This window comes from Balaenoptera borealis (genome assembly GCF_965194805.1).
Source record: "Balaenoptera borealis genome assembly, chromosome: 10".
In the NCBI taxonomy this organism is placed as follows: domain Eukaryota; kingdom Metazoa; phylum Chordata; class Mammalia; order Artiodactyla; family Balaenopteridae; genus Balaenoptera; species Balaenoptera borealis.
The window spans coordinates 61,561,390-61,587,130 of NC_138874.1; the positions used below are offsets into that span (position 1 = coordinate 61,561,390).

Consider the following 25,741-nt stretch of genomic DNA (forward strand, 5'->3'; position numbering starts at 1 on the left):
CCTTTAGCTGAAAAGTTCAACTAGAATAGATGAAATGTAAAATTATCAAATATTAGCCCAATGTTTCTACGCAGTTCTCAAAATGGGGTTGGCTTAGACCTGAGGCTTTGTACCTCCAGGGAGGGACCTTCCACAGATGCTTCCAATGAGAATCACTGGAAAAAATCCTTGGACCATACCTTTCCTCCCTTCCTCCCACTTCCCTAATGTATGCCCCAATCTCAAACCCTTCACCTCAGGCTCCTTTGAAAACAGTGACCAGCATAAGGAAACTATCTATTCACCTCAGAGGAAAGATAGATCAGTTTTCCCTTGGGTCATCTGTCATATTTCTACCCATACCCTTCTCCAATCTCCCCCCAGACAAACCCCATTAGAGCCTAGCACACTGAAAGAGCTAAGACTCAGGCCAACCTCCTTGTATCCTGCACGGTCGGAAGAGGGGACCAAAAAAATCCACCCAAAGCTGACATTCACTCCTACCTAGTTCAGTGATGATGGGGATGTTGACCCCAGTTGTGATGGAGGGCTGGCGTAACATCCCATGTACCGGGCTGTTATCCGGAGAGGATCTGTCCATTCCTGGAGGTGTGAATCCTAGTGGGAAGGAAAGAGAGGAAGAAGAAAAATCAGAAATGTGGAGAATTTGGAAATGATGAAAGCATAGTGTATATACACAATAAAAAAGTAACATGTGCATTATTTACAAGTCAAAAATAAATATCCTATTTATTAAATAAATATCCTATTCCCAGGATAAACTCTGATGAGTTGTTTTCAGAAGAACGAAGCAGGAGACCAAACCATTATAAAAAATTCTAACTCACTTTGACAGTTCCCTAAAAACCAGTCTTTCCACCAATTATTGATCTTGCTCACAGATTTTTGTTCCCTTCCCCCTTCAGGCACACATGAGGATTGTACCTCTGTGCCTCCTTGAAGTTAGATATGACCACGTGACACAGGAAATGCCCTGGCCCATGAAAAGCAAACAGAACAACGCATACCATCACTTCTGGTACAAGTATTTGACTTGCCATCTCTCTTCCCAGGCTGTGGCAACAGTGGGAACACAGGTTACTATGGAGATGAAGGCTGGGCAGCCGCCCTGGACAGCAGCCCAGACACACAAAGCATTCTGAGTGAAAAATCAATCTCTGTTGCTTTAAGCCACTGAGACTCGTTTTGTTGTTGTTTGTGTTGTTGTTGTTACCACAGCATAACCTAACCTATCCTGACTGCTATCTTAAACCAATTGATTACTTATTCTCTTGCCAGTGAGGGACTTAAACCTGGGCCTTTGACAGGGTTCTGGCCAAGGGGAAGTGGGAGGAAATCGGCCTGGGGGCTTGAGGAGATGTTTCCTTGCTCTTAAAAAATATCACATGGGAGGAGATTCTCTTTTGATCCACTGGACATCGCTTTTGTGTCTGTAGTACCTGGAACTGTAGCAGCCGTCTTGTAACTAGGATGGGCGCCAGCTGAGGACAAAGCCAACTTAATGAATTGGCTCAAGTGAATGATAAAAAGACTGAATGATAGGAAGAACTGCCCTTAGTTCCTGAATTAACCAGCCCTAGAATCAAAACCAATTGATCTCAGGATTTCTTACTGCATGAGATTTTACACATTTATAAGTGAGATTATAATATAAAATGTAGTAACGAGCTTTTATATATATTATACACATAATAATGAGATTATATATAATGTCTATGTTTATGTATATTTATGTATTTTGTACTCTGTATTAAATATTTATGTATATATATACACAATATATGTACAACTATATATTTATATATATATGTGTGTGTGTGTATTTATTTTCCCCCCTTTTGTTTAAGCCAGACTGAGGAGTTTTCTTTACTTGCAGCTGAAATCATCCTAACTGCTGCATATGCCACCTGCTTATAGTGGACCCTTGAACTTCCCAGTGTGCTTGACTCAGACTCCATAAGGTAGATGTGGGCACAGTAAACTGGAGAGTAGCCTACTTGGTGCTGACTGTTGCAGTGTGGGCTTCTTTGGGTCTCAGACCCAAATCTCAATACATATTAGAATGAGCTCGGCCCAACCATATTTTCAAGTTTAGGGAGGGTGAGAAAGCATCCCAGCTAGGCCAAATGCCTGCCTCTTTAAGGAGGTACATAGCCGTATAAACATGATACATTTATTTTCTTCATACATTCTTTTGGTGAAAATTAATTTCGCCACGTGGCAAGTGGCACCGCCAGCTCCACACTGGTCGCCATGCCCAACTGCCTTCCCCACCTTATAAAACAGGCAGACAGAAGTTCACGTTCTCTTTGTTTTCTCCTCTGCCCGTGGTGGATGGCTACCTGGGCTTATCAATGGATTAGGGAATTACAGGTACAGTCGCTTGCGAAGTTTCCAAGAACAAATTTCCGAAGATTGTGTGACCAGATTAGTGACTCTCTCTGGTAATGCGACAAGACTGGGTTGTTTCTGGCATGAAGGTATGTGTGAATCTTTATCTACCAGGAATGAAATGACAGGTGTTCATAATTGCCTGTTGCTTTGGAAGTACATCATGCATGAAATGCCAGAAAAATATAAACGAGTTTTCCTGTTTTCTGCTCCCCTGTGTATAAATTTCATCGGAGTGTCATATTTTCAGAAAGAAAAAAAAAAGTTTTATTTACCATTCACTCCCTGATTGCACTTAATTTTATTCTTTATACTGATACCCTGTGCACAGGGTAAGTAACTTTGAGTGACAGTATAGTGTTCATCTTTCTAAACTTTGGAATGTGTGTTTTTCAGCCAACCATGTAACCAAGAACACGCAGTTGAAATGCTTGCTGTTTTCTTCCCCTGGAATAGTGAAGGGGGAAAACTAAACTGTTTTCATCAGAAGTTTCATTCAAAAGCATGAAAAACTGCAAGTGACAGCTGTGCAGATTCAGTGGATGTGACGTTTTTGAATTTCTTCAACTTGACAAGTAAACACCTTAAATCGGCAATGCTATATGCATAATACATGGCCTGTATTTTGACATCCATCATCAAATGCTGACTTGAGAAATACGGGTTTGTACGTCAAGGACTAGCACCCACAAAACAGGTAAAAACGCAGGTCACACGATATTAGGGAAACTGTATTTCATTACAGAACCGGCAACAAACCAAAGCATCCTTTTATTTTATCTTATTTAAAGATTCCGTTTTCAGCTGTGAAAAGACTCAATTCCTTTGCATGAAACCTTCATTTAGAAATGACATGCTTGCCTCATAGGCCTCTTTCATTTTGCTTTCATATTCCATTTTCCCCTTCAGTCACCAAGCCTGGTTCCATTAGCATCTGCAACTGACAAACTATGGTGGATGTCCAAAGACATCTCTCCGTTAAACGCCTTTCTCTCTCCTACACAGGACCCCAAGAACGGGGAGATTTTGTTGGAAAGAAAACTTCAGCAATGATAATGTCACTTTTTTATTTTGCTACTTTTATAACCATACATTTTTATAAGCAAAGGCAAAGATAACAGAAATAGATTTTATCTTTTTTTTGCCCTTCCTGAAGAGTTGTGTTATTAAAGAGGAACAGAACTGATTAGCATTGTTTCATTCTGAGAGATCCTATAATGGGAAACTTGTGGCTTGAAATGGCAGAGCAGACCCAGATTCCCGATGTGGCCTTGGAAAGAACAGGAAATCAGGCACCTTCCTTCTGAAGAGAAGAGGCAATCCGGCCTTTGGTGCCATTTGATGGCAGCTACCCCATTCACCATAGCAGCTGTTAATAAAGGGGCAGGTCTAAATGGTACCCGGGTCCCTGATGGTCTTGCTCCCCATCACTTTGTTAGCTGCAGTGGGTACATCTTTGGTTGAATTGTAAGTCCCTCTACATAAAGCAGCGCTTCAGTTTTGCATGTGAAAGCGCTGGCACATGGAATATCCTCCAGGGACCCTGATCTACAGCTAGAGGATAGTGAAACTGGGAAACGCTCCTTCCGTTAGTTGAACTAACACGCGGGAAGTTAATTTTAGAAACAACCACTTATTTTGCCAGAAGAGATGATGAAGAATGTTGGCATTAGAGAGATGGAATCAGAAGTTCTCAATCAGGAAAAGATTCAAGTTTAATTAACTACAACCCAAGCTCTTACCAAGATGGCCTCCTGGTTCTTTAGATGTATTCCGTTTCTGCTCTGTTGAGCATGGACATGGGAGGCAAGTTCTGGGCTAAAGATAACTTTAAAGACTGCCTGAACTCCTGACACTGAAAACCCCTCCCCATTTCAATCTTCAGGGGCAGATAGGATGGGCTTACTTTACTTGTTCTATTCCTTTGGCATCAGGCAGAAATGGGCCCAACATTGCCCCTTGCCAAGCATGCTCACTCCATATGCTGCAGGAGAACTTAGGTCAAAGACTGGGTTTTCTATTTCTTTAAACATCCCAGGTTGTCTACAAAATGCCTGGCCCACAGAGAAGAAACGGAGTGGAATAGCTAAGAGCATGTGCTTTGGAGTCAGATGTCTTAGGTTTAAATTCTGGCTCATCTACTTATAAGCCACACAACCATGAGCATAGCACAGACTCTCCAGTCTGTAAGCTGGAATTACCCACTATACAGGGCAGTTGTGAGAATAAAATGAAATCGTATAGTTAAAACATTTAGTACAATGCCTGGTATAAAGAAAAAATACTTTAAAATGTTGACTACCAACGTTAATATTTTACTCAGTACACAATAAATATTCTGGCTAGGAATAGCATCCACTGCCTCCCCCTTCCCTATGGATAAAGACCTGAGGTAGCTTTTGGTAGAGTTTTTTAAAAGAATTTTCACATAGAGAAAAATCCTGGAAAATTAATGGGAAGGCAATAGCAGTGTGGATATATTTTGGTAGAAATAATCAGGTCAATCCAGTGATAAAAATACAGCCTAAAATATTCAAGGACGGAGTATTTTGGATATTGGATGGCTAGGATTTTCTTTAGGTATGTTGAAAAACTGGTGTCCAGTCTTCATGAAAGAAAGGTTCTTAATGCCTTATAGCAACTGCAGACTCTCTGGAGTCTTCTGTTTTCTAGACCTAATTTCCCACTTCCTTTAATTATTTAAGGACATAATCTTTCTTCTTTTGTTTCTCGGGCTTTTGAAACGGTTTTCGCTGCTCTCTATATTCTTTTCCAGAATTTGTGCTCTCAACCATCACCACTGTTGGGTTCAGCTGAACAAAATCTGTAGTATCTGATTTTCTTTTTTATGATTGGTTATCCAATGGCAGGCAGCACTTGGCCTGTGTCAGGGAAGTTACTGGAAGGTTAAGTGACCTATAGTTAAATTTGACAAGGGCATTTCAGTTTGGATGGCTTCACATGAAAGAATTTAACACAAACACTTGACCTATTCCTAAGAAGTTCAAGGAGAAGAGGCTCGGGAATAACAAGATCACTAAGGTTTCATTTTTTAAAGTAATTGTTTTGGGTACCTGCTGCATGCATGCATACAGACGTAGCATCCAAGGAGCACCTGTGGTTACAAGCAAAGAGAGGCTGTGACTCAGATAAGATCTACCAGAGGGCATGCCTAGAAAAGGGTTCCAGGGTAATGTAGTTGTGAGTGCAATTAAAAATGGGAAAGACTCAATGTCATGGTCTTTGTGGAACTCAAAGCAAAGGCAAGAACGTTCTGGATCTAGACTGACTAAGGTAATTTTGAGAATGAAGAAGTCAGGCTTAAGTAGAACCTTAAGCAAAAAATAGTAAAATCCAACGTTTACTGAGTGCTCAGCATGTACTAAAATCTGCGCATGTTTTAACTTTAGTTCATACAGCCATCCTATGTAGACACTGCTATGTTACAGATGAGGAAATTGAAGCACAGCAGAGTTAAGCAACTTGACCCAGCGCATACATTTAGGAATGAGCAGATCTAGATCTCAGCCCAGGTAAACTGGCTTCAGAGCCTCCTCTAAGTCACCACGGCATATTCCTTCTTATTACGTGCCAAAGCTGCGCTAAGGGTTTTTTCACGGGCCACCTCATTTATTCCTCATAACAACCCTGTAAGTACAGGAACTGCTAATATTACCATTTTGTAGATGAAGAAAATAAGATTCAGAGCAGTCAAATAACTTCCTCCAACACCGCAGTTGGTAAGTGGCAGATCTGGGGGGCTCCAGCCAGACAGTCTGACTTCAGAGCCCAAGGATTCCCGTGCTCCATGCTGCCTTCCCTCCGTGTGTGATGGTCTCTCTTTCTCATGTGCTGAGCTTGGCAGGCAAGTTTGAGGCCTGAGCCAGTCTTACTCTTTTATTGTTTTCACTTTTAAACAATAGCAGATAACAGCTGGGACCCACTGTAGTTATGCTTAACTTGCTTTGGTATGGTAGCATGCACAACTCAGTACATATGATAAATGCTTTATTACAGTATTTTTCCGTGGGGGAAAACACAAAGTACTTTCTAAATCTTCCCTAGTTAAATCCCCAAGCTTTACCAGGGAGAGAGGGAGATGGAAATTCTTATAAATTACCTCTCCTAAAATAGATGGAGAAATGAAGGTAAGTGCCTCCCCACCCCCATAGATTTAACATAAAGGAATTGGTTCAAATGGTGGGGCAAATTATCTTTTATTGTGTGCATATAAATGATGGTTAGAAATCCATATGCTACATTAAACGAGGGAAATAAATTAGGCAGAGTCGTCTAGGTTTGCTGAGACAGGTATTCAATATGAAGTTGTAAAAGGGAAAGATCACCGTTAAAAATGATCTATAAAGGCATGTTAAAATCAAGAGACACATCTCATATTACATCATCTAGGAGATGAATTAAATTTCCTGTTAATGCCAGGAAAAAAAAAAACCCAAAGCCAAATGTCAGATGAAGTGAAGATCAATAAAAATATTTTGATAAGTAAATGCAACAATGCTACTTAACACATGATTGGCAACTGCTGAAACATAAATTATCCAAATTTCCCATTGCTGCTTATGGGAAAATTATGCAGATGAGAACTTGATTAGGCTTATATCATGAGACTCAATTTGGACTTTTAATCTATTAAGCTCCAATAAATGAGGCATCTGAATAGCTCCCCTGAGCAAGAACAGTAATAGCCACAGCAGTCATTTTTTGCAGTATGTATTCCAACAAATTCTTCAGCAGCTGAAGTAAAGAAAATTCCAGGTACAGAAGCATGATTGCTTTCTAACTTGTAGGGGGAAAAATCCACGTGCCCAGGCTTGATTTGGGAAATAGATTTTTTAGAAAAGTCTGCAAGAGAAATCCGGCCAAGGGAAAACCTCAGTTGAACCTTGTAATAGTTTTTCATAGTAGTTTTCAGTGGCTTTCCACAAAGTTGGAGTCCTGAGTCATGAGAGCCAGGAGCTGACCAGTGTTGACTCAATAAAAAATGATTATTTATCAAGGCAGAAACTTCTCCTGCCCAAAGGCTACTCTAACTGAGCACTTTCCACTTAGGAGCTGGAAGTGGTGCCAGCCCCCAACAGGTTGCTGGAGGTCAATGCTGGGAAAGGTGGGGCAGGGAACACCCTTGCCAATTTCAACTGTGTTATCTGCTTTATTCCAGGTAACTCATGAGCTTGGAGCTGATCATTGATTGTTCTCTACCCAGAGCCTAAAGACAGAGCTTAGAAATTACATTAATAGACAGTTCTGAGAAACCTAAACTATATCATTTGGGTCTCTTTTTGCCTGTTTACCAATCACTCTGTTAGGGATGCAAGAACTTTGGAAATCTTCTAATAATTACCTCCCTTTTACAGATGAAGAAACTGAGGCTCAGAGCAGCGAAGTTACTGTGTCTAAGGTTGCAGATCAGTCGGTGGCAGAGCCAGGATAGTTGATTCTGTTGTTACGTGCTCCCCTTCAACCTCTTCTCTACATGACGAACCCATTCCCAGTGTTTGGTGGCGGGTAGGGGAGGGGGATAACCCTGACCCCACAGGGCCAACAATATGGATCCCCATCATCCTGGACACATGGCTGGTTTAGAGATCCACTTGTCCTCCAAGCTGGGGCCAATCTGTGTTCTCCCCAAGACCTGATGAAAACGATGCTAAAGATGCTTTCAGAACCACAAGGATGTAAGTACGGGGCTGCTGGTGAGCATTTAGCTCACCAGGGGACAAATGAAAACAGGGCAAATGAATCAAGAGGTAAAGAGAATGAGACAGAGCTCTGACATCACTCAGGCCCCTGGGCTCAAATGTGCCTAAAGCCAGAGACACCCCAGTTGTATGACTTCCTCTTTATTTAAGGCTTTGGGGTTGGATTTCTATCACTTGCAACCAAAATGCCCAAATAATATAGTAACTGAGAAAAATCTCTGTTCTTTTCTTGGTAAAATGGCTCATGCACGTCTGAGTTTCTACTGAAACAAGTGACTATATCTTCATTCAAGGTTTCTTGTTCACTTCCAGTGACCAGGGACGAGACCTGGGTCAATTTCTTTATTTACAATAAGTAACATTGATATTTTTAACAGTACTCTTTTCTAGAGACTGTATTTAATGAAAGCATTGGGAAGCTGCATAAGGTACTTCATCTTTTTTAGAGTTTCTGTTCTGGGTCTAAATTAAACCAAAGCAAACTAAACCAACCAACTAACAACCAATCAATCAACCAAAGTTCTCTATAGCTATTTGTCCATTAAGTTTCATAAGATATAGTCAGCACTTAGACAAGTCTCACACACATGAAACAAATATGTTTGCAAGAGTTGTCTCTCCAAGCAGACAGTCTCTTTCCTTAAAGTAAACTTAAAGAGCTTACTGTCCCTAAGTAAGAACCTGTCTCTCAGAGGGGTTGGTGTAAGGAAGGAAGGGGGGGAGGGAGGGAAAGAGGGAGGGAATAAGGAAGGGGAGGAGACTAGTTACAACTCAAACACAGTTAAGGCCACAGATTTGGAAAGAAACCTAATATTCACCTGGTCTAACCTCTTCATTTGTGCAAAAGCTCATAGTGTCATGATGAATGTTCCACAACTTCTCAATTGCCTTTTACCCCCTCTGAATTCATCTTACAACTTAAAAATAAGACGTAATTTGGCGATACAGATCAAATGATTTAAAATTTGACATACCCTTTGGCCTAAGCAATTTCACTTCTAAAAATATATGCACAGCCAACATTTCTTTATATTAAAGATTTGGTTACAATGGTCTTCATTTGTAGTTATTAAGCAACAGTATTAAAATGAAAACAACCTGAATGTCCAGTTTTAGGAAACTGATTATGTTAAGTATGCATCCACTAAAAATAATGCAGAAAAACGTTTCATGATATGGAAAAAATGGTCATGATACAATTTTGTGCAAAAAACAGGTACATACTATTATGTATGATCCATTTTGAGGGGTAAAATATTGATATCTGCAGAAACAAGACTAACGTTAACTTTCTTATGTCCGAATGCTAAGATTATAAGGAATGCATATTTGTCTTCTTTTTGTTTATACATAGTTGCTAAATTTTCTAAAAGAAATATATTTCATTTGTGCAAGGAGAAGAAAATTTAGCAAAATTATAAATGAATAAAAGAAAAGAGCCTGAAACCTCACAACTTCACGTCATCTTCATGGGTTGAGAACAGCTGGTTGACACGGTGGAGGGATCCACGCTGATTAGTGACCCTAAAGGTCATTTTGATGAGTGACCCTAAAGGTCATTTTGACCTACATGAATTTGGGGAAACTGAGGCTCTGGGATAGAAGTGACCAAAAGTTACAGATTAAGGGGCTTTAGAAGAACAGAGCAAAACAGAGTTTTCAGGGTTCCCAGTTCTCTACAATTTCAACTTCCTACAATGTTGTAAGAGCCACTCAATCTCAGAGCAAAGGATGCTGAGAGCTTACATGGGTCCAAAGAGCCCATGGAAACCCACAATGCTCTGTGCATACAGCTGAGGGGAGGAGCAGTCAGAGCTGGTTTCCAGCACAGAAGAGTGGCATTTGCTGATTCCCATCCCTACTCCCACCAAGTCTTACCCACTTCAGATATGCTGTCCCCTCCCTTCTCCCCCAACTCAGTTCCTGCCCCTCCTTCACCACCTCCAGGAAGCCTGCCTTGACTAACTTTTCTCCCCCCCCCACGTAGTTACTTCACAAAGATATCTTTGCTGCACTTTTCCCTTCCCCTTTATTCACTATTTTAAACTGTAAGAATTACTACTGATTATGTACCAATTACTACCTAATGTTTAAATGTTTCTAAAGCATCTTTAATGTTCTCTTTTCTTTTCTTCATACCTATTGGATTCTTCATTTCAATACGGCATGAACTACATCAGCCTTTCCTTTACTACTATTACCACTTCTTAATTCCTGTCCTGGACCCTCCCTCTTTGCTGCCACCGGAGAGTACAAAGGCTGCTTTGCCACTAATATAGAAACTTCTTCATGCTGGATCACATTTCCAGTAAACTAGAGGCATACTATGCCAGGGAAAAGGTAGAAGTACACATTGCAAGACAGCAATACGAAGTGGATACTAATAAAACACACAGAAACCCTAATGCTGCCAAGACTATATACCATTTTGTTTCCATTACATCAATTTTTTCTCCCCCTTTTGTAAGCATTAATCAAAGAAATGCAAAGAGCTCATTAAAGTGATAGATTGACTGAAAATGTAACCACCTTTACATTATAAACAGTTTCTTTATGTTCTCAGTGTTATGGGCTTTGTTTTTCAGCATTTGTCATGTACTTCGAATGTCCTTTTACATTTAAAACACCAAATGCCAAATGGGCCCCAGTTGTTTGGTTTAGTACAAACCAATGGCCAGCGTAGCAAAAACCAGAGCTAGGAAATCACAAGCAAACTAAAACACCCATATCTTAAGTGCACAGAAAATTAAGTAGCTGTAAAAGATGGATTTGCCAAGTGGTCCAAGGCATTGCCCTGCAATTCAGGAAGAGCAGAATCCCATCACTGACAACTCTCAGCCAGCTGTCTCTGACAGGTTCTAGAGACAGGACGCCTGGACACAGATAATGGCTGATGTTCCAAACATTTGATGGTCTTTAAAAAGAAAGCACTGTAAATGTTTTCTTTGAAGTTTGAAAGGCTTTCCTGCATATATGATGCTGGCAGATGAATATGTAACTGGAATCTTGGATTTTGAGAGTCAGGCATTCCCCACACACATAGAACTTGACTAAAGAAGAGGCCGATTGGTGCTAGTTTGATTTTGAACATCTCTTGTTTACACCATGATCAATATCCTTTGACCACATCCTGAAATGAGCCATAACATCGTGATTAAGAACAGGAATTCTGCAGCTAGACTGCCTGAGTTGAGTGCTGCCTCCTTCAGTTCCTAGTTTTATGATCTGGGGTGATGTACTTAAATTCTGTGTCTTAGTCTCCTCACCTATAAAATAGAGTAATATGTCATGAAGATTAAATGAGTTAAATAATACAGATAAACTGCTTATAACAGTGCCTGGCACAGAGTAAGCACTTTATAAGTACTAACTTATTTTTTCTGCTGTTGACGTCAATGATAGACTGGTAATGCTGACAGAAAAACAGAGAATCAGAAGACATGGGTTTTAGCTCCAGGTCATCCCCTAAACTCCCTGCGACAATTTAGATTCAATGTCTTACCCAAACTTGGTTTGCCCATCTGTAAAACTGAGGCACGTAAGGCAATGTCCCAATGACTTCTGGCTCTCAAAAACGTGTCATCCTAATTCTGGGGCACTGTATATAATATTGGAATCATGATACTCTGGGTTTGATCACTCAATATTCAGGAATGCCCACAGTCATTCCTGGGGTCATCGTTTTAAGAAGTGAAAGGCAGGAGCCCTCCCTTCCAGTATCACAGCACATAGTTCACAACAAAAAACACACTAGTATAGGCATACGAGAGACACGCACTAAATGCACCGCACCATGACAACCATGCAGCGTGCACATTACAACTCTGAGCGTGAGACAATATCCTGTCTCAGGAGTAGTCCATAAGCTATAATCCTCCCTCCAGGAGCCCTCCATCCAATCCACTCGCTAACAGACAATCCAGTTTCATCTCCTGCCGTGTGATCAGAGTCATGGCAACTGCTCCTGTCCTCAGTTTCTTCACCTGTAAAATGGGGATGACGCTAAAGTTCCTTTCAGCTCTAAAGTTTATGTCTCTTTCACAACCCTAAATTTTAATAATAAACTCATACAGAACAAACGAGCAAGGAGAATCAAGGGGGCCTCTTTTCAGAGGCCCTCACAAGCTGTAGTGCAGATCCTGCCTTTCAATTCTGTTTTATAACTTTGCCTGGAGAATGAAATTTCAGCGCCCAAACCAATGAGAAGGATGTACTTTCTCCAAAGTTGCTATAATGGCCAAAAAGGCCATAAATAACCATTTATTAAACAAACAGTATGGGCTGAAGGAAGAGAAACTGCCACAATTAGGCCCCTGGGGCCTGCAGGCACGGTACATAACAGTGGGACTCGCTTATAATCTTGGCAATATGTTATCAGTTGTTCCATTTTCTTGAAGTTATCTTCATAATCAAGATGCTATCCCAGCCATTGTGGGCTTTAGAACTATTTTTAATTTTAATTTAAAGAGCAATTAAAGAAAGACAATGGATATGCGGGATAATAAAGTAAGTGATTAGCAGCATGCAAATGACAGAGGCTTAATGATAATATGGTTCTAGTCTCCAAAGGGCTTGTCGAGAGAAAGCCCTTTCCACATGTGGTTGTTCAGCTAATGTGTCTCAACCCACAATTACAACATTGCTGACACCATTAACCAGTGAAACAACATCATTTCGAGAAATCCTTGTTGTCTCATTAAAATGGAAAGGGTCAGGTAATTTACCAGCGTTGTATGTCTAGTTTTGTTGTTGGTAATTAGCAAACATTACCCAGCATGGACTCCCGCTGGGAGCTGGAGAAACTTTGTGAAATATTAAAGAGGAAAGTCTTCATATTTCACTGGAAAACTGAAAAGAGGTGCAGTAATAGTCTCCCTGTCACTATTTGCAGTTAGGAAAAGGAAGGAGCAAGTTGGGACTCTTTAACTTAGGGAGAAATGTTCAGAATGCATTGGGAAGGCACTATCCAAACCAATAATACCCTGAATTGGGCTGTATACTGGCCAGCAGGGTCTGTGTCCCTGTTTCTGAAAGGGGGTGGGGAGGAAGGGAAAACTGCAAACTACATCTTTATTGTTCTTACTTAAGTTCTCTGAATTAATCTCCTTGAAATAGAGGAAAGGGGCTATAAAAAGTTTTCTCTCTGGAACGCTTTAATGATTTAAATAAGCGCCAGAATTGTTTATTCAGAAAGTTATTTATATATAGTCTTAAATGTAGAGATGGAGGAAACATATCCCAGGGCCCTGACTTCCTGCCTCCTTGCTTCCTAATGAAAGCCTCTATAGATATTGGAACTGAGACTCCCACCCGAAACGCCAGCCAACACTTGGTGTGTTGTCAGGAAGCAGAATGGTATCTTATTCCTTAAATGGAACTTTTGGAACATGAAACGCATTCCAATAAATTTGAACAGAATATTATGAATTCATTAAACTACTTTGGAATCTTGAGCTATATATAATATTTATATTCCGACTACCGTAAAATATGCTTTAATATCTTTAGGCAACTATAAGGACTTAAATATTTATAAAATGGCTAAAGATAAAGTATGGCCCTCTTATTCCTACATACAGATGATGTAAGGCATGCAATCAAAGACAATAACACTCTCTGCCCATTCATCATCTTAAAGGAGCCGATCAACACGCCATCCCTCGTGTGCCATCTACATAAGAGTTGTTGCCGACACAGGCAACTCCAGAGGAGTTTGAGCCTTAAAAACTACCTAGAGTGCTATACTTCACAGAAAACAGGGCTTTCTGAAAATGGAGACAAAACAATAAATTTGCAGGCAAAACAGCTCTAAGACGGGCTTCAAACTACTGCTGTATTTATCTCTGGGACATTTGGGAATGGTAAGCATTTTGATTTAATATTTCATAACATAGAGGCAATTGCTTCCTTGCATGGTATATAATTAATGTTCATAAAAAGGAGGGTTTAAAAAAATTCTTCAGTATCCTAAATATAAATAAATAAATAAATAAATAAATAAATAAGTAAGTAAGTAAGAGACGCACCTGGGCTTCCTTTAGAAATGTGGAACAGCCTCATACAACCCAATAAAAAGAAAGCCATTGTGAATTTATAATCACCTGAGGACCTATTAAAAGTAGGTTTATAGATTAAGTGTGAAACTTCAACCCTGACATTCTCATAATTTACTGTCCTTCCTTGTCATTAGAACCAGGGTTTGATTGATTTTCAAAATTTTTCCATTTCCTATGCCAATTAGGCCTTCTGAGACCTACCTGCCCCCACCTCTCTTGATCTCTCCCATGCACACTCCCCTGGTTTATTTCCTCTGCTCTTTCTGGATTGAGATGGCGTAAGGCTGGGGAACATGTAGACGTTCTTGAGTCAAAGGTCATTTCTCATATATACAGCATTTTCATAATGTCCATTATATACCATCCAAAATTCCTAGAAATCACCCTTAGGAGGCTGCCAGTCTGTGGAGATTTAAGCTTAGTGAGTCCACAGCCCTGATATGAGGCTCACAGATGGTTTCCTTTGGAAAAGAAGAGCCTAGGCCTGTGCTTCTCAACTTCGATAGCACCTTGGAATCCCTGATGCCTGCACCCTATGCCCAGAGTCTGATTTATTTGCTCTGGGATGCGGCCTGGGCATGGCAGGATTCAAAAGTTCCCCAGTTGATTATAATGTGCAACTTAGGTGGAAAGCCACTGGTCTAGGTAAACTTCTTGACTGTGTATGCAAATATTTCTGCATACACCTATGGGGAGGTAGGAGAGGGACAGAGAGAAGATGCGTCATTTTACTAGGTATTTAAAAGGATCCAAAACCCCTCTCCCAATGAAGAACAAATCATTCCCAGGGCCTCAGGCTGAGGGCCAAAATTACTTTTTTTGAGGGAAAAAGAGGTAAAGGAGGGAGGCCAGGTGCCACCTACCATCTAGCTGGAGCAGCGTGAGCCCCACTCAGCCAGTAGCAACTCTGGATTGATGTCATTTCACCCAAACGTCAGGACTCCTGCCATAACCAACTGCCACAGAGCAGATGTGCGTGAGGTCTTCTGTCACTGAGCCGAGGCCTCACCTTTCTGCTTCCTAGAAAGCTCCACTGAGTGGTACCACACTGGCCTGTCTACAGAGGGAGAATCCCAGTGGCCACTGTCAATCTGTCCCCATCCTTCCTCAACACTCTGTCGGCTTTTGTTAAGTCTCCCTCACCTGGATTGCTCACCTCCCAAAGGTGTCTTGGTTTCCACCACCGTCTACTTCCCATGCATACCTAATGACAAGCAGAATCAACAAGAATTCTGGCTGCTGGGTACAAATGGCTAACCCTAACTTGTTCACTGTTATTTTGGGGGACCAAATGAAAGAAAATGGTAAAACTATCCAATATTAGTAACAAAAAAGCTAATGTTGCTTGATCTCTAACTACACCCTAGGTAATAAGTGCTTTACATCCATCCACTCAGGGCTGCCATGTATGGTTACGAAGGTCGGACACTGAACAATAGCTCATCAAAGTGGGCATCGCTCATACCATGGAATGATATATTTGCATATGTATTACAATGTTTTTTCCTAGCAGATGGTAGAAAAGCATACTGTTCAAACATAATCAGTATATTATGAGAATTCTTCAACAGACGGAAGTAAAGTATCTCAAAGAGAGGAGTGACTTTTTCTGACTCACGTAAAGGTACCATACAGACTAGAGAAAGCCCTATATCTCATTTATATCTCAAAGAAATTTGATGAGCCAGGTCCAATTAGTATTCTCAGTGAGAACACGGAGGCACAGAGAGGTTAAATAATTTGCCCAGGCCTAGTAGGTAGCAGAGCTGCATTCAAACCCAAGTTTTCAGTTCTAGAGCCCTCACACACCATGATTAACCTGACTGCAAAATGCGATTTCTAAAGCCCTCGATGTTTTATAAAACCAATCTGTAGTCATCAGCTCCTTGGATTCACACACCATCCCTCAGGATATTTAGGTGGGGCTACTCTAACAAACCCCATTTCAGGGATGAAGAAATGAAATCAGAGGGTTTATCCAAAGTCAAATACCCCATGACTAACGTTAAGTAGGATTGAAAACTTTGTCCCTTGACCCTACACGATGGTGTCATCCCTCTGACAGCCCCACTTGTGATTCACCATCATTAAGCAGAGCAACAAAACCCATCTGATTAATTGCCCCCGCCCAGGTGATAGAGCGCAATTCGCCAGCCCATGGCTGAGAGGAGTGAGTGTCCATCTCCACGTGGCCAGGGAAGTGCTGAGGAACCATTCCAAGCCCCCTAGAGCAGAAAGCAGAGATGTTTTCTGTACATTATTGAACTCTGAAGGTCTCAATGCTATAGCCTCCTCAGGCCTTGGGCTGGTACTGTGCAATATACCTGTGACGAGGCCGGTAAAATGTTGAGGATCAGGAGCTATTAGCAAAGGTTAAGGGACTGGGATGATGTGCACTAGAGAACTCTTGGACAAGTCTGACCATGGCTCCTACTGACAACTTCAGCATCTTCGATCTTTGGGACCCTTGCCCAGTACCCAGCTATCAAATGAATGAAGAGTGACTGAAGCCTGGAAGGAAAGGATGTGGTATTTAATAAAGGAATCGAACTGCTTTATCTCATTTGAGGGCAAACTAAGACAGAGCAGACTGCAAACAACAGATATGGGGATGAAACCATTTATTTGCTCACTCCACTAACCCCTACTAAGCATCTACTAGGTGTGAGGTGCTATGCTAAGCGTTTAAGTATATTTCTGACAGTTGGTGGGAGCGGGAAGGTCAGCAAGATGACAGAAAAGGCCATTCTTTGAGGGTCTATCCAAGTTAACAGTGACCTCACCTACAATCATTTCCTTTGACACCCTGAGATCCTTAAGTCCGTCAGCAATGTCATTAGTAGACACATAGCCAAGTGCCTGTCATGAATAAACTTGGCCTTTCCTGCTTGTGTGGCCTTCCTCACTCTGCCCCAGCCCTTTCCATCTGCCTGTAGCCCCTTTACTTACAATAATCATACCTATTTTCAAATTCAACTCCACTTACTCTGGAGCTACCCCCACCTCTGAACCACTGCAGCTCAAAGCAAATTCTGCCTTCTTATAACACACTGTGTGGTGACATCCATGTGGCACTTAAGAATATCCAGTAGTGGGCTTCCCTGGTGGCGCAGTGGTTGAGAATCCGCCTGCCAATGCAGGGGACACGGGTTCGAGCCCTGGTCTGGGAAGATCCCACATGCCGCGGAGCGACTAGGCCCATGAGCCACAATTGCTGAGCCTGCGCGTCTGGAGCCTGTGCTCCGCAACAAGAGAGGCCGCGATAGTGAGAGGCCCGCGCACCGCGATGAGGAGTGGCCCCCACTTGCCACAACTAGAGAAAGCCCTCGCACAGAAACGAAGACCCAACACAGCCATAAACAAATAAATAAATTAAATTAAAAAAAACAAAACAAAACTGTCCTCCCAGAAAGCTATGGAATCATCAAATGTTAGCTCTGGCCAGGTACTTCATAGGTCATCCAGGACAATAGTTATCTCCATCTTATTAAAAAACAAAACAAACCAACCAACAAACAAAAAACAGAGGCCCACAGAGGAACAGGGGTTTGCTTGAAAAAAAAAAAAAGAATATCCAGTAGTAATTCTTTACAGGAGATATGTGATAAGACACTCCAGGACTACTATACTGCTTTTCCAGAACTGGGGGAATAATTTCCTCCAGAATTCCATGAAGTATAACCACTCATACCCTTAAATATTCTATCAATCCAGAACTATAGTCATTTATAAATCAGTTGGCTTCTTTGCAGGGCCATTTTTTTAAAAGGGAAATAAAGGTTTTAGGACTTCACATGAGTTTTCACCTATAAAAGGAAGGGTAAAGACAAAAATACACTGGCTGGTCTGTAGGCTCATTTGCTGGCTTGAGGCATGCGTGCTATCTTCATAGCATATGGATCACATTCATGTCTCAGCAAATTATAAGTGACTCACACCATGCATTTTGCAAGGTACTCTGGAATGTTCCAGATCCCATATCGTTAAATATGTGCATTCAACTTGTGCCATACGACTTATTTTACACATCTGTGTCACTTCTGCCTATCTATGTCCTTAGTGTCATGATGGCATGGACCATGGAAAGAGCAGGGACTAACCTCAGGCAACTTTCCTAAACTGACGCTCAGGAAAAGAGCTGTTGGATCCTTATCTGGAATCTCATCAGGGGCCTCAGAGAGTCTGTGGGATGACAAGATTTCTTTCACCTTCCTCTGCTTATACAACCGCACTTTCCTCCCACAGGACAATTTATCTGCACCATTTTTCTGAGCATAACATACAGCCTGAACTCCTAGGCTTTGAGGGCTAGAGTGGTCTGTTCATTCTCTGTCTTCCATGGAAACTTCCACCTGGAAAGTGGGATGAGGAGAGAAAACCTGGAAATATTTTATAAGTTTCTGAACAAAAGAAAGCAATATCTGGGTCTCAAACTTTCCACCCTCTTTTTGGCAGCTCCAAAATCAAGTCTATACTAACAGGGGGAGAAAAAGCTCAAGCAGTTATACTGTTCACAGAGGCAGCTTAGCAAAACTCTTCTCCCAGCTCTGCTGTTGTTTGCCTGGTTGTCCTAGCAATGAAGTCAGGGACCAAGAGGATCCTAGTGTCTCTGACTGCTGGGGTGGGGAGGGTAAAGGACCCACAAAACAGAGATGCCCAGAGACAAAAATATTCAAAACAAAGTCAGCCCTTGACTGCAAGAAGCAGTTTGGGAGTCTGGCATGCCTTGAGAGCTTTCCTTTCACCGAACGTTTGTCCCCAGGGATGCTTCCATGACCCTGAAAAGCAGATGTATAGATTCAGGCCCGTTTTCATCAGAATAACACTTGTTCTCTTTTACGCGGCAGACTGACGTAGTGAGAAAAGCACAAGGCTTTGGAATCAGACAGTTTGGGGATCTGAGCTAAGAGACTTTGGACAAGTTGCTGAATTTTTCTGAGCCTCAGTTTTCTCATCTGTAAAATGGAGGTAAATGACCTCTGCCTGAGTAGCTTATCGGGGAGATTAAATGAAATATTGTCTATGAATGTGCCTGGTTCATGACTCACCTGAAGAAAAAGGGGGAATTATAATTTTTTAAAAGGAGCCTTAACTAGGCACATGAGCTTCGAGTAGCAGAGCAGCTCATGAAAGCCTGACGCTGGGACAATGAGCTCAGTCCCACCCCAACTCCACCCCACATCTGTTTTCTGTCTCTGAAGCTCAGATTTCCTCTCACTGCAGTTGTCCCAAGCTGGGCACAGCAGAAGTGAATTCTGCTAAGCAGGCCATTGGAAGGAATAGGTGATATTGTCCATTTTTACTTTCTCTTCCCCAATCCACTCCCCTGGTTAGACCTCCATTTACGGAGGGCCTAAAAACCTCCATGGGTTCAGAAAGTAGCCCTCACTCCTCAGTCTCTTGTTACAGCTATTGTCGTGGCGGTGGTTGCTTCTCCTTGTTTCCTTCACTGGGAATCTATTGCCAGACTAGTAGATGGCAGTCGTCAGAGCATCTCTCATGTGGTGAAATATGCTGTATAGGAAAAAATCTCCCAAGTTGAAGTCATTTAGAAAACGGCTGCAATGGCTGCTTTGCTGAAATACAGCTACCTCACTGTGCTCAGATCCGTCTCATGATGTCTGCAGAAGAAATGGAACAGGGCAGACCCCTTTCTGTACCTGAGACCCGCTCGGAGCCCTAAGCCAGATTTTCTTTATTGTTTAGTAAGCTCTTTTAATGAAATGTACTCCTCTTATTATAGAGGACTGAAAATAAGATCTAAATCACAAACCAATAAAAGAAAGTTATTGGGCTGGGTATCTAAAGTTACTACCTAGAGGCTACTCCAGTGTGGTACTTATACATTTCTAAACAGTTAAGTATAATTGTCTTTCTGGTTTTTGGGATGGAAGCCAACAGCCCTTTCAGTTACAACTGAAGAAAAATATTTTAGCGCTGAGCTTTGTTCGTTGGGTGGGTATAAAGAGGAATGGTTTCTCCCCCACCACCGGCTCAGAATTGAGAGAGAATATTGTGGTAATGAAATGTTATATGGGAGCAGCTGAAAAAGGGCTTCTCTGATTTCAGGGAGGGACAATGTGTGTAGGATATGTGTATAGGTATGTTTGCAAGTGAGAGCAGCCCGGGTGTGCAGGGGGTGAGGCTTGGGGGAGAGGAGGAAGGGAGAAAACTGGGAAGGGCAGGTGTTGAGGGGTGACATGGGAGTTGAAGATGGGGGTGGTCTGTCAAATTAATGGAAAAGCCAGATGTGCAGCTGCTCACCCCAATGCAGGCCGCTCCCCATCTGAGACACAAAGACAATGCCATTCTGGAAAGATGTGAAAGTTTCCACTAAAAGACCCATTTTGACCCCAATTTCGCCAAACAGCATAGCTCTCCCTCTGGAGTAAGAATGTAGATCTTCTAAAACACAGAGCTCTATGTCATCAGAATCAAGAAAATACCAGAGACCCTCAGTTATAACGGACCACAGAACTCCTCTCATCTACTTTCCCCGCCATCACAAAGGTCACGCCAGGATCTTCCATTTGGCAAACAGTCATGCGGTGATAGGACGCCCACTACATGTTTAGGCAGCCTTTCTTATGTGGGATTAAAATCTGGTTCTCCTTAATCATTAGCCATCGATCCTGGTTTTGTTCAATGGAGCAGAAGATGGCCCTTTTGGTCCCCTAGCCCCATTCTCTTAACCGCCGAGCAAGTGACACGTAGTCCAAGCATTTCCCCATTCTGGTCGCCCCCTTGGCAGCACTGCCTGTTTGTCAATGCCTTCCTTCAAATCTTCATAGATCTTGACACACTCCCTCTCAGACTGGCCAGGATGAAACAATCACTGCCCCAAATAAATTACACCTCTATCAGCAGGGTTTATCCAGCCCGTCTTGAGTAATTATTTGAAACTTAATGCTCAGCAGTCTTCATTCCATTCCATCCCATGGATTTTGTCCCAAAGTTCCAGTTTAGGAAGGCCCTTTTGAATCCTGACTTCTGTGATCCATTATAATTTAGAGATCTTAATTCACATGATCTCCCCCATATATAAAACAGAAGCCACGTTTTCTTCCCTGAAACAGTAAAAGCTATCTCAGACTTCAGGATGTACCCTATGCCCCCAGTTAATGCTGTCTCTCCAAGGACTACAGCCATACTTCCAAAGAAAAATGTCATTCCCTACTTGAGGCTCTTAACCTTTGTTGAAATCCAGACAAAGGAGAGCGTCTGCTTATATGTGGGCATCACTTAGTGTAACTGTGCCTGACGGTCACAGAGGGCTGTAGGAACTAAGGCGTGTGTGTGTGTGTGTGTGTGTGTGTGTGTGTGTGTGTGTGTGTGTGTGTCTTGTGCTTGTGTGCCTGTCGGTGTGTTTATGGAAGTCCACTATAATTTTTTTAAACTTGTGGTTGTAAAGAGGCATAAAATATAGACAAATTAATTTAGAGGAGGCAAGAGAAAGCAGGCAGCAGACATCTGTCCCAAAGTTTGAGACACATGCTCCTCCTTCCCCAGGAGCGTTGGGAACTCAGCTCAGCTGTGGCTCGGTGGCTTGTACCAATGGCTCCCTCTGTCCTTTCCAAGATGCTCCCCAGACTTCCGCCGTTCAACTCCCTTTCCTTATCCTCTCCCCTGAGGCTCTTCTCGGCCCCTAGAGCATGGGCAACGGGGCGGATCTCTAACTGTGACCCTCTCCTGGATTCAGGACTTCATCTCCACCCATCTGTTTTTTCAGGTTCACCTGGATTTTTCCACCAAGTCCGTGGGGAAATGGAGCATAACTGAAACCCAACACAACCAACACTGCTTCGTCCTGCAGCCAGCCCCTCCTCTCCGCAGGCTTCTTCCCACGAGCAGCCACTGTCGTCCATTACCGGGAAGGAAGCTCACATTCACACAGTCTGTTTTACACCTACCCATCTTACCCTAGACCCTCCCCTTCTTTTTCCAGTTCCGGGTTCCTGGTCTCCTCCTGGGTAACCACTGTTCCTACCCAGTTTCCCTGCATCTTCTTCTTTCCCACTCCGAACAATGCTTCACTGGGCTGCCAGGTCAATCTTCCTAAAGTTCAGGTCCAATACCATCACTCTCTTGCTTTGAAACCTTCCGTAGCTCCCCGGTGCCCACTGAATTACTTACAGCTTCCTAACTCACAGACTCATAAAAAATGATTTACAGCTTCCTAACTACAGAAAAGAAAAAGTTTCTCAATGCCCAACCCACACTTCAGCCTTCTGTCCCCCTGCTGCCTGACACACACACTGTGTTCCTGCCCAACTGTACTCACCGCTGTCCCTCAAACATGTCCCCATGTACCTCTGCCCCTTTTCCTCTGTTCTGCTGACTGCAGCCGGATCTGTTTGTTTCCAACTGCTGAAATCCTCTGCTTTTTTCCCCAGAGTGTCTCTCAAACCCCACTCTCTTTCTCTTCCTGTCCCTAGTGTTAGTCTCCAGAGATGGTAATTCTCCCATGGGGAGCAACCAGCATTCCGAAGCAGAGTTACTTATTCGCCTAGGAGGTTGCAAAGACCGGGAATGTGCTTTAGGACCCCTGACTCCCTGGCAGTGTCTATCGTGCACAGTCTGGGCACGTGACAGATGCTTAGTAAATGTTCATGGACTTGGACTGACACCTTCAGGACAGGGAGCATGCATCAGATGAATGCAGAGCATGTAACAGGAAAATGAACAAGAGAGGAACCCTAACACCAGCATCCAAATTTAGCCCAGGCATGGATACACACCAGCGCCATCTTCTTGAAGAGACCCAGGGACCGGGAGGAACTCCGTGCTGGCTTTGAAGGTGGGCAGCGTTGCTGTTTAATAGCCGTGGAGTGCTGGCTCTCAGCCCTGCCACCTTTCAAAAGCTGTGGTCAAGAAGAAGGCCTGGGGCTTCCCTGGTGGCGCAGCGGTTGAGAGTCTGCCTGCTGATGCGGGGGACACGGGTTTGAGCCCTGGTCTGGGAGGATCCCACATGCCGCAGAGCAACTGGGCCCGTGAGCCACAATTGCTGAGCCTGCGCGTCTGGAGCCTGTGCTCCGCAACAAGAGAGGCCACGACAGTGAGAGGCCCGCGCACCGCGATGAAGAGTGGCCCCCGCTTGCCGCAACTGGAGAAAGCCCTCGCACAGAAACGAAGACCCAACACAGCCAACAAATAAATAAATAAATAAATAAATAATAATTAAAAATGAATATCTGCTAAAAAAGAAGAAGAAGGAGAAGGCCTGTCCACAGGGCAACTAATATCCTTTACTTATCACCTTGAGACATATGACAGAAACAAGATGACAAACGTAGCCAGTTGGGCAAAAGTCAGAGCCTGGTTTCCCACTGCCTTCCCCTACCCCTTTTCTCCACTTAAGGATTTTCAGTATTGGGAAAGCTAATGATCAGCCACAAAAATATGAAAGGAAGAAGGTAGACCAACAGGTTTAAATAACAGAATTGTTATAAAGAAGCAAAATGATTTAAAGGTGAGGATTCCCAGGAAGCCAGGAAGACTCAGGTTAAAATGATTACTTCGCTTCTCAAAGCCTCAGTTTCTTCCTCTTTAAAATCAAAATAGTAACCCTCTTACTTCATACACGCCCTCTGAGGACCACCTTGGGCAGTGGTTCTCAACCCTGGCTGCACCTGGGAGCCATCAGGGAACTTCGAAAACTCCTGATGCCCAGGTTGTACCCCCTACCAGCTAAGTCACAACTGCTAAGGGGCAACCCAGGCGCTGATATTTTTTAACATTTCTCAAGTGATTACAATGTGCAGGCAAGGGTGAAAACCGGTGATCTAAGAAATGCCTGTTGTCTTGGTTGACAAAATACCTACCACATAACAGCAGGAAACATTCATGAAGCATAAGCATTATTATTATGGTTGCTGGTGGTGGTGCTGGTGGTCGTGCTGGTCATGGTAGTGGTGGTGGTGCTGGTGGTGAACAGATGGGCTCTGCTTTGGGCTCAGAGTCCTTGTGGAGAAGAACTGTTTTAGCGTGAACATGACCAAGATCTGTTCTGGCTCTGCAAGGAATATTTCATCCTCTGAGGTCATCACATCCTCTCTCTAATCAAACCTCCCACCCTTTGGCACTCTTTTACTCCACGTGCCCGTTCTTTGACCTCGCAGAGATTTATTTCTTGCTTCGTTTTTGGCCTCTCTGCCTAGAAGCCCCAACTCTGGTTTAACTTCTCCACCTACCGTCTTAGACCCTGGGACACTCATTTTAATATTCTCTCAACAGCACCACGGAATCCTTTGCCTCCTCCGAATCTCCATCCCAAGCTAAAGCCAAGTTCTAGTTTCTGTGCTTTTTTGCAAAGCACTGCAGAGAAAACTGCAGGCAGTGCTGACTGGTTTTAGCATGGTTCCAACCCCAGCTGGTCCTCACCAATGCTCACGGTGCTTTCACCTAAATCCAGTCCTTTCCTTATGTGGTTCCCACGGTGTCTGCTCTGAACCTTTACCACATCAGTTCCCTGTCCCAATTGACCCACTTAACTCCTCAAGGAAAGCCAAGTTGGTTGCTTCATGAAGAAAGGAGGGGCCATCAGACTGAACTTTCCTCCAGCTTCATCTTCCCCATCCAGCCCTCTGACTCAGAGGAACAAGGATCATTCCTTCTTTTTTAAAGGACACATCGTCTCTCCTGCTTCTCTCTGGTTCCTCCTTTATTGTTGAACAACTCTCTCCTGTAGCTTCAAACTTTGCCCCTCTATGGGGCTTCACCCTAGCCTACCATAGCCAACAAATATGGTGTATTTCTCCCTCTTCTAAAAACAAAAAGGAAATCCTTTCTTTGACGAGCTCCTTTGAAATATCCTATTTCTCTCCCTATCTGCACTTGAAAGAGTAATATAGGACCTCCAATTCTCACCTCCCATTAAGGTTTGCTTGCTTCTACTGGCAACAAGCTACTCAGCTGCTCTTGCTAAGATCACTGGGAACTTCCTGAGGGTCAAATGCACTGTTGCTATTTTTAGGCCCTCATCTACTTGACTTTTCTGCAGTATCTGACAGTGCTAATCACTGTGTCCTTTCAAATCAGTTCAGCCCAGCAAATTCTTCTGGCATGCCAACTCTGTGTCAGGTCCTGCGCTAGAGGGACTGGGGACACGAAGATTAGCAAGATAAGGAAGAGTCTTTGCCTCTCAAAGAGCTCAGAGTCTGCTCAAGAAAACACACACAGCGAGAAATAATTAGGATACATCCTAGATCGCGACTCTGGAATTTATTCAACCCTCTTCTCCTTTACCTTCATACCACCTACTCCTACCCCCCAAAATCTGTGTCCTCAGCCCCTCTCACTGGATTCTCTTCCTCTGTTTGTCCCTTCAAGGTTGATGTTTCCCAAGGTTCCACAATGGCCCCTTTTCTCTTAGTTGCCCTGCCTTGTCTCCCTGGGAAATATCCACTCTCAAGGCCCATACACTGTCCATCACCAACGACCTCTGAGTCTATAGCTTCAAACCTAACTTTATCCCTGTAACCATATGTTCTTATTTCTCACTGGATATTCTCCAGAAAATTTCAACTCAAATGAACCAGGACCTAATTGTTTTACCTTCTGCCCCAAGCTTGTTTC

The 25,741-nt window shown here is 42.9% G+C and overlaps 1 protein-coding gene and 1 long non-coding RNA gene across 17 annotated transcripts in view; both read right to left on the reverse strand.

Moving 5' to 3' along the window:
• The window catches only part of KCNMA1 (potassium calcium-activated channel subfamily M alpha 1), a 775,994-nt gene that overhangs the window by 40,075 nt on the left and 710,178 nt on the right, over positions 1 to 25,741 (reverse strand). For all 16 annotated transcript variants that reach the window (XR_014249397.1, XM_082408745.1, XM_082408748.1 and 13 more), the window contains one exon: positions 484 to 597. Coding sequence is in view for 15 of the 16 variants with exons in the window: in XM_082408745.1 (XP_082264871.1) it covers positions 484 to 597 (114 nt within the window). In the remaining variant the exon portion in view is untranslated. The remainder of the gene's footprint in view (positions 1 to 483; positions 598 to 25,741) is intronic.
• On the reverse strand, positions 2,313 to 9,620 carry LOC309604611. The gene is made up of 2 exons (XR_014230932.1): positions 9,309 to 9,620; positions 2,313 to 8,199 (listed from the first exon to the last, which is right to left on the reverse strand). It is a non-coding gene; the product is annotated as an uncharacterized lncRNA (long non-coding RNA).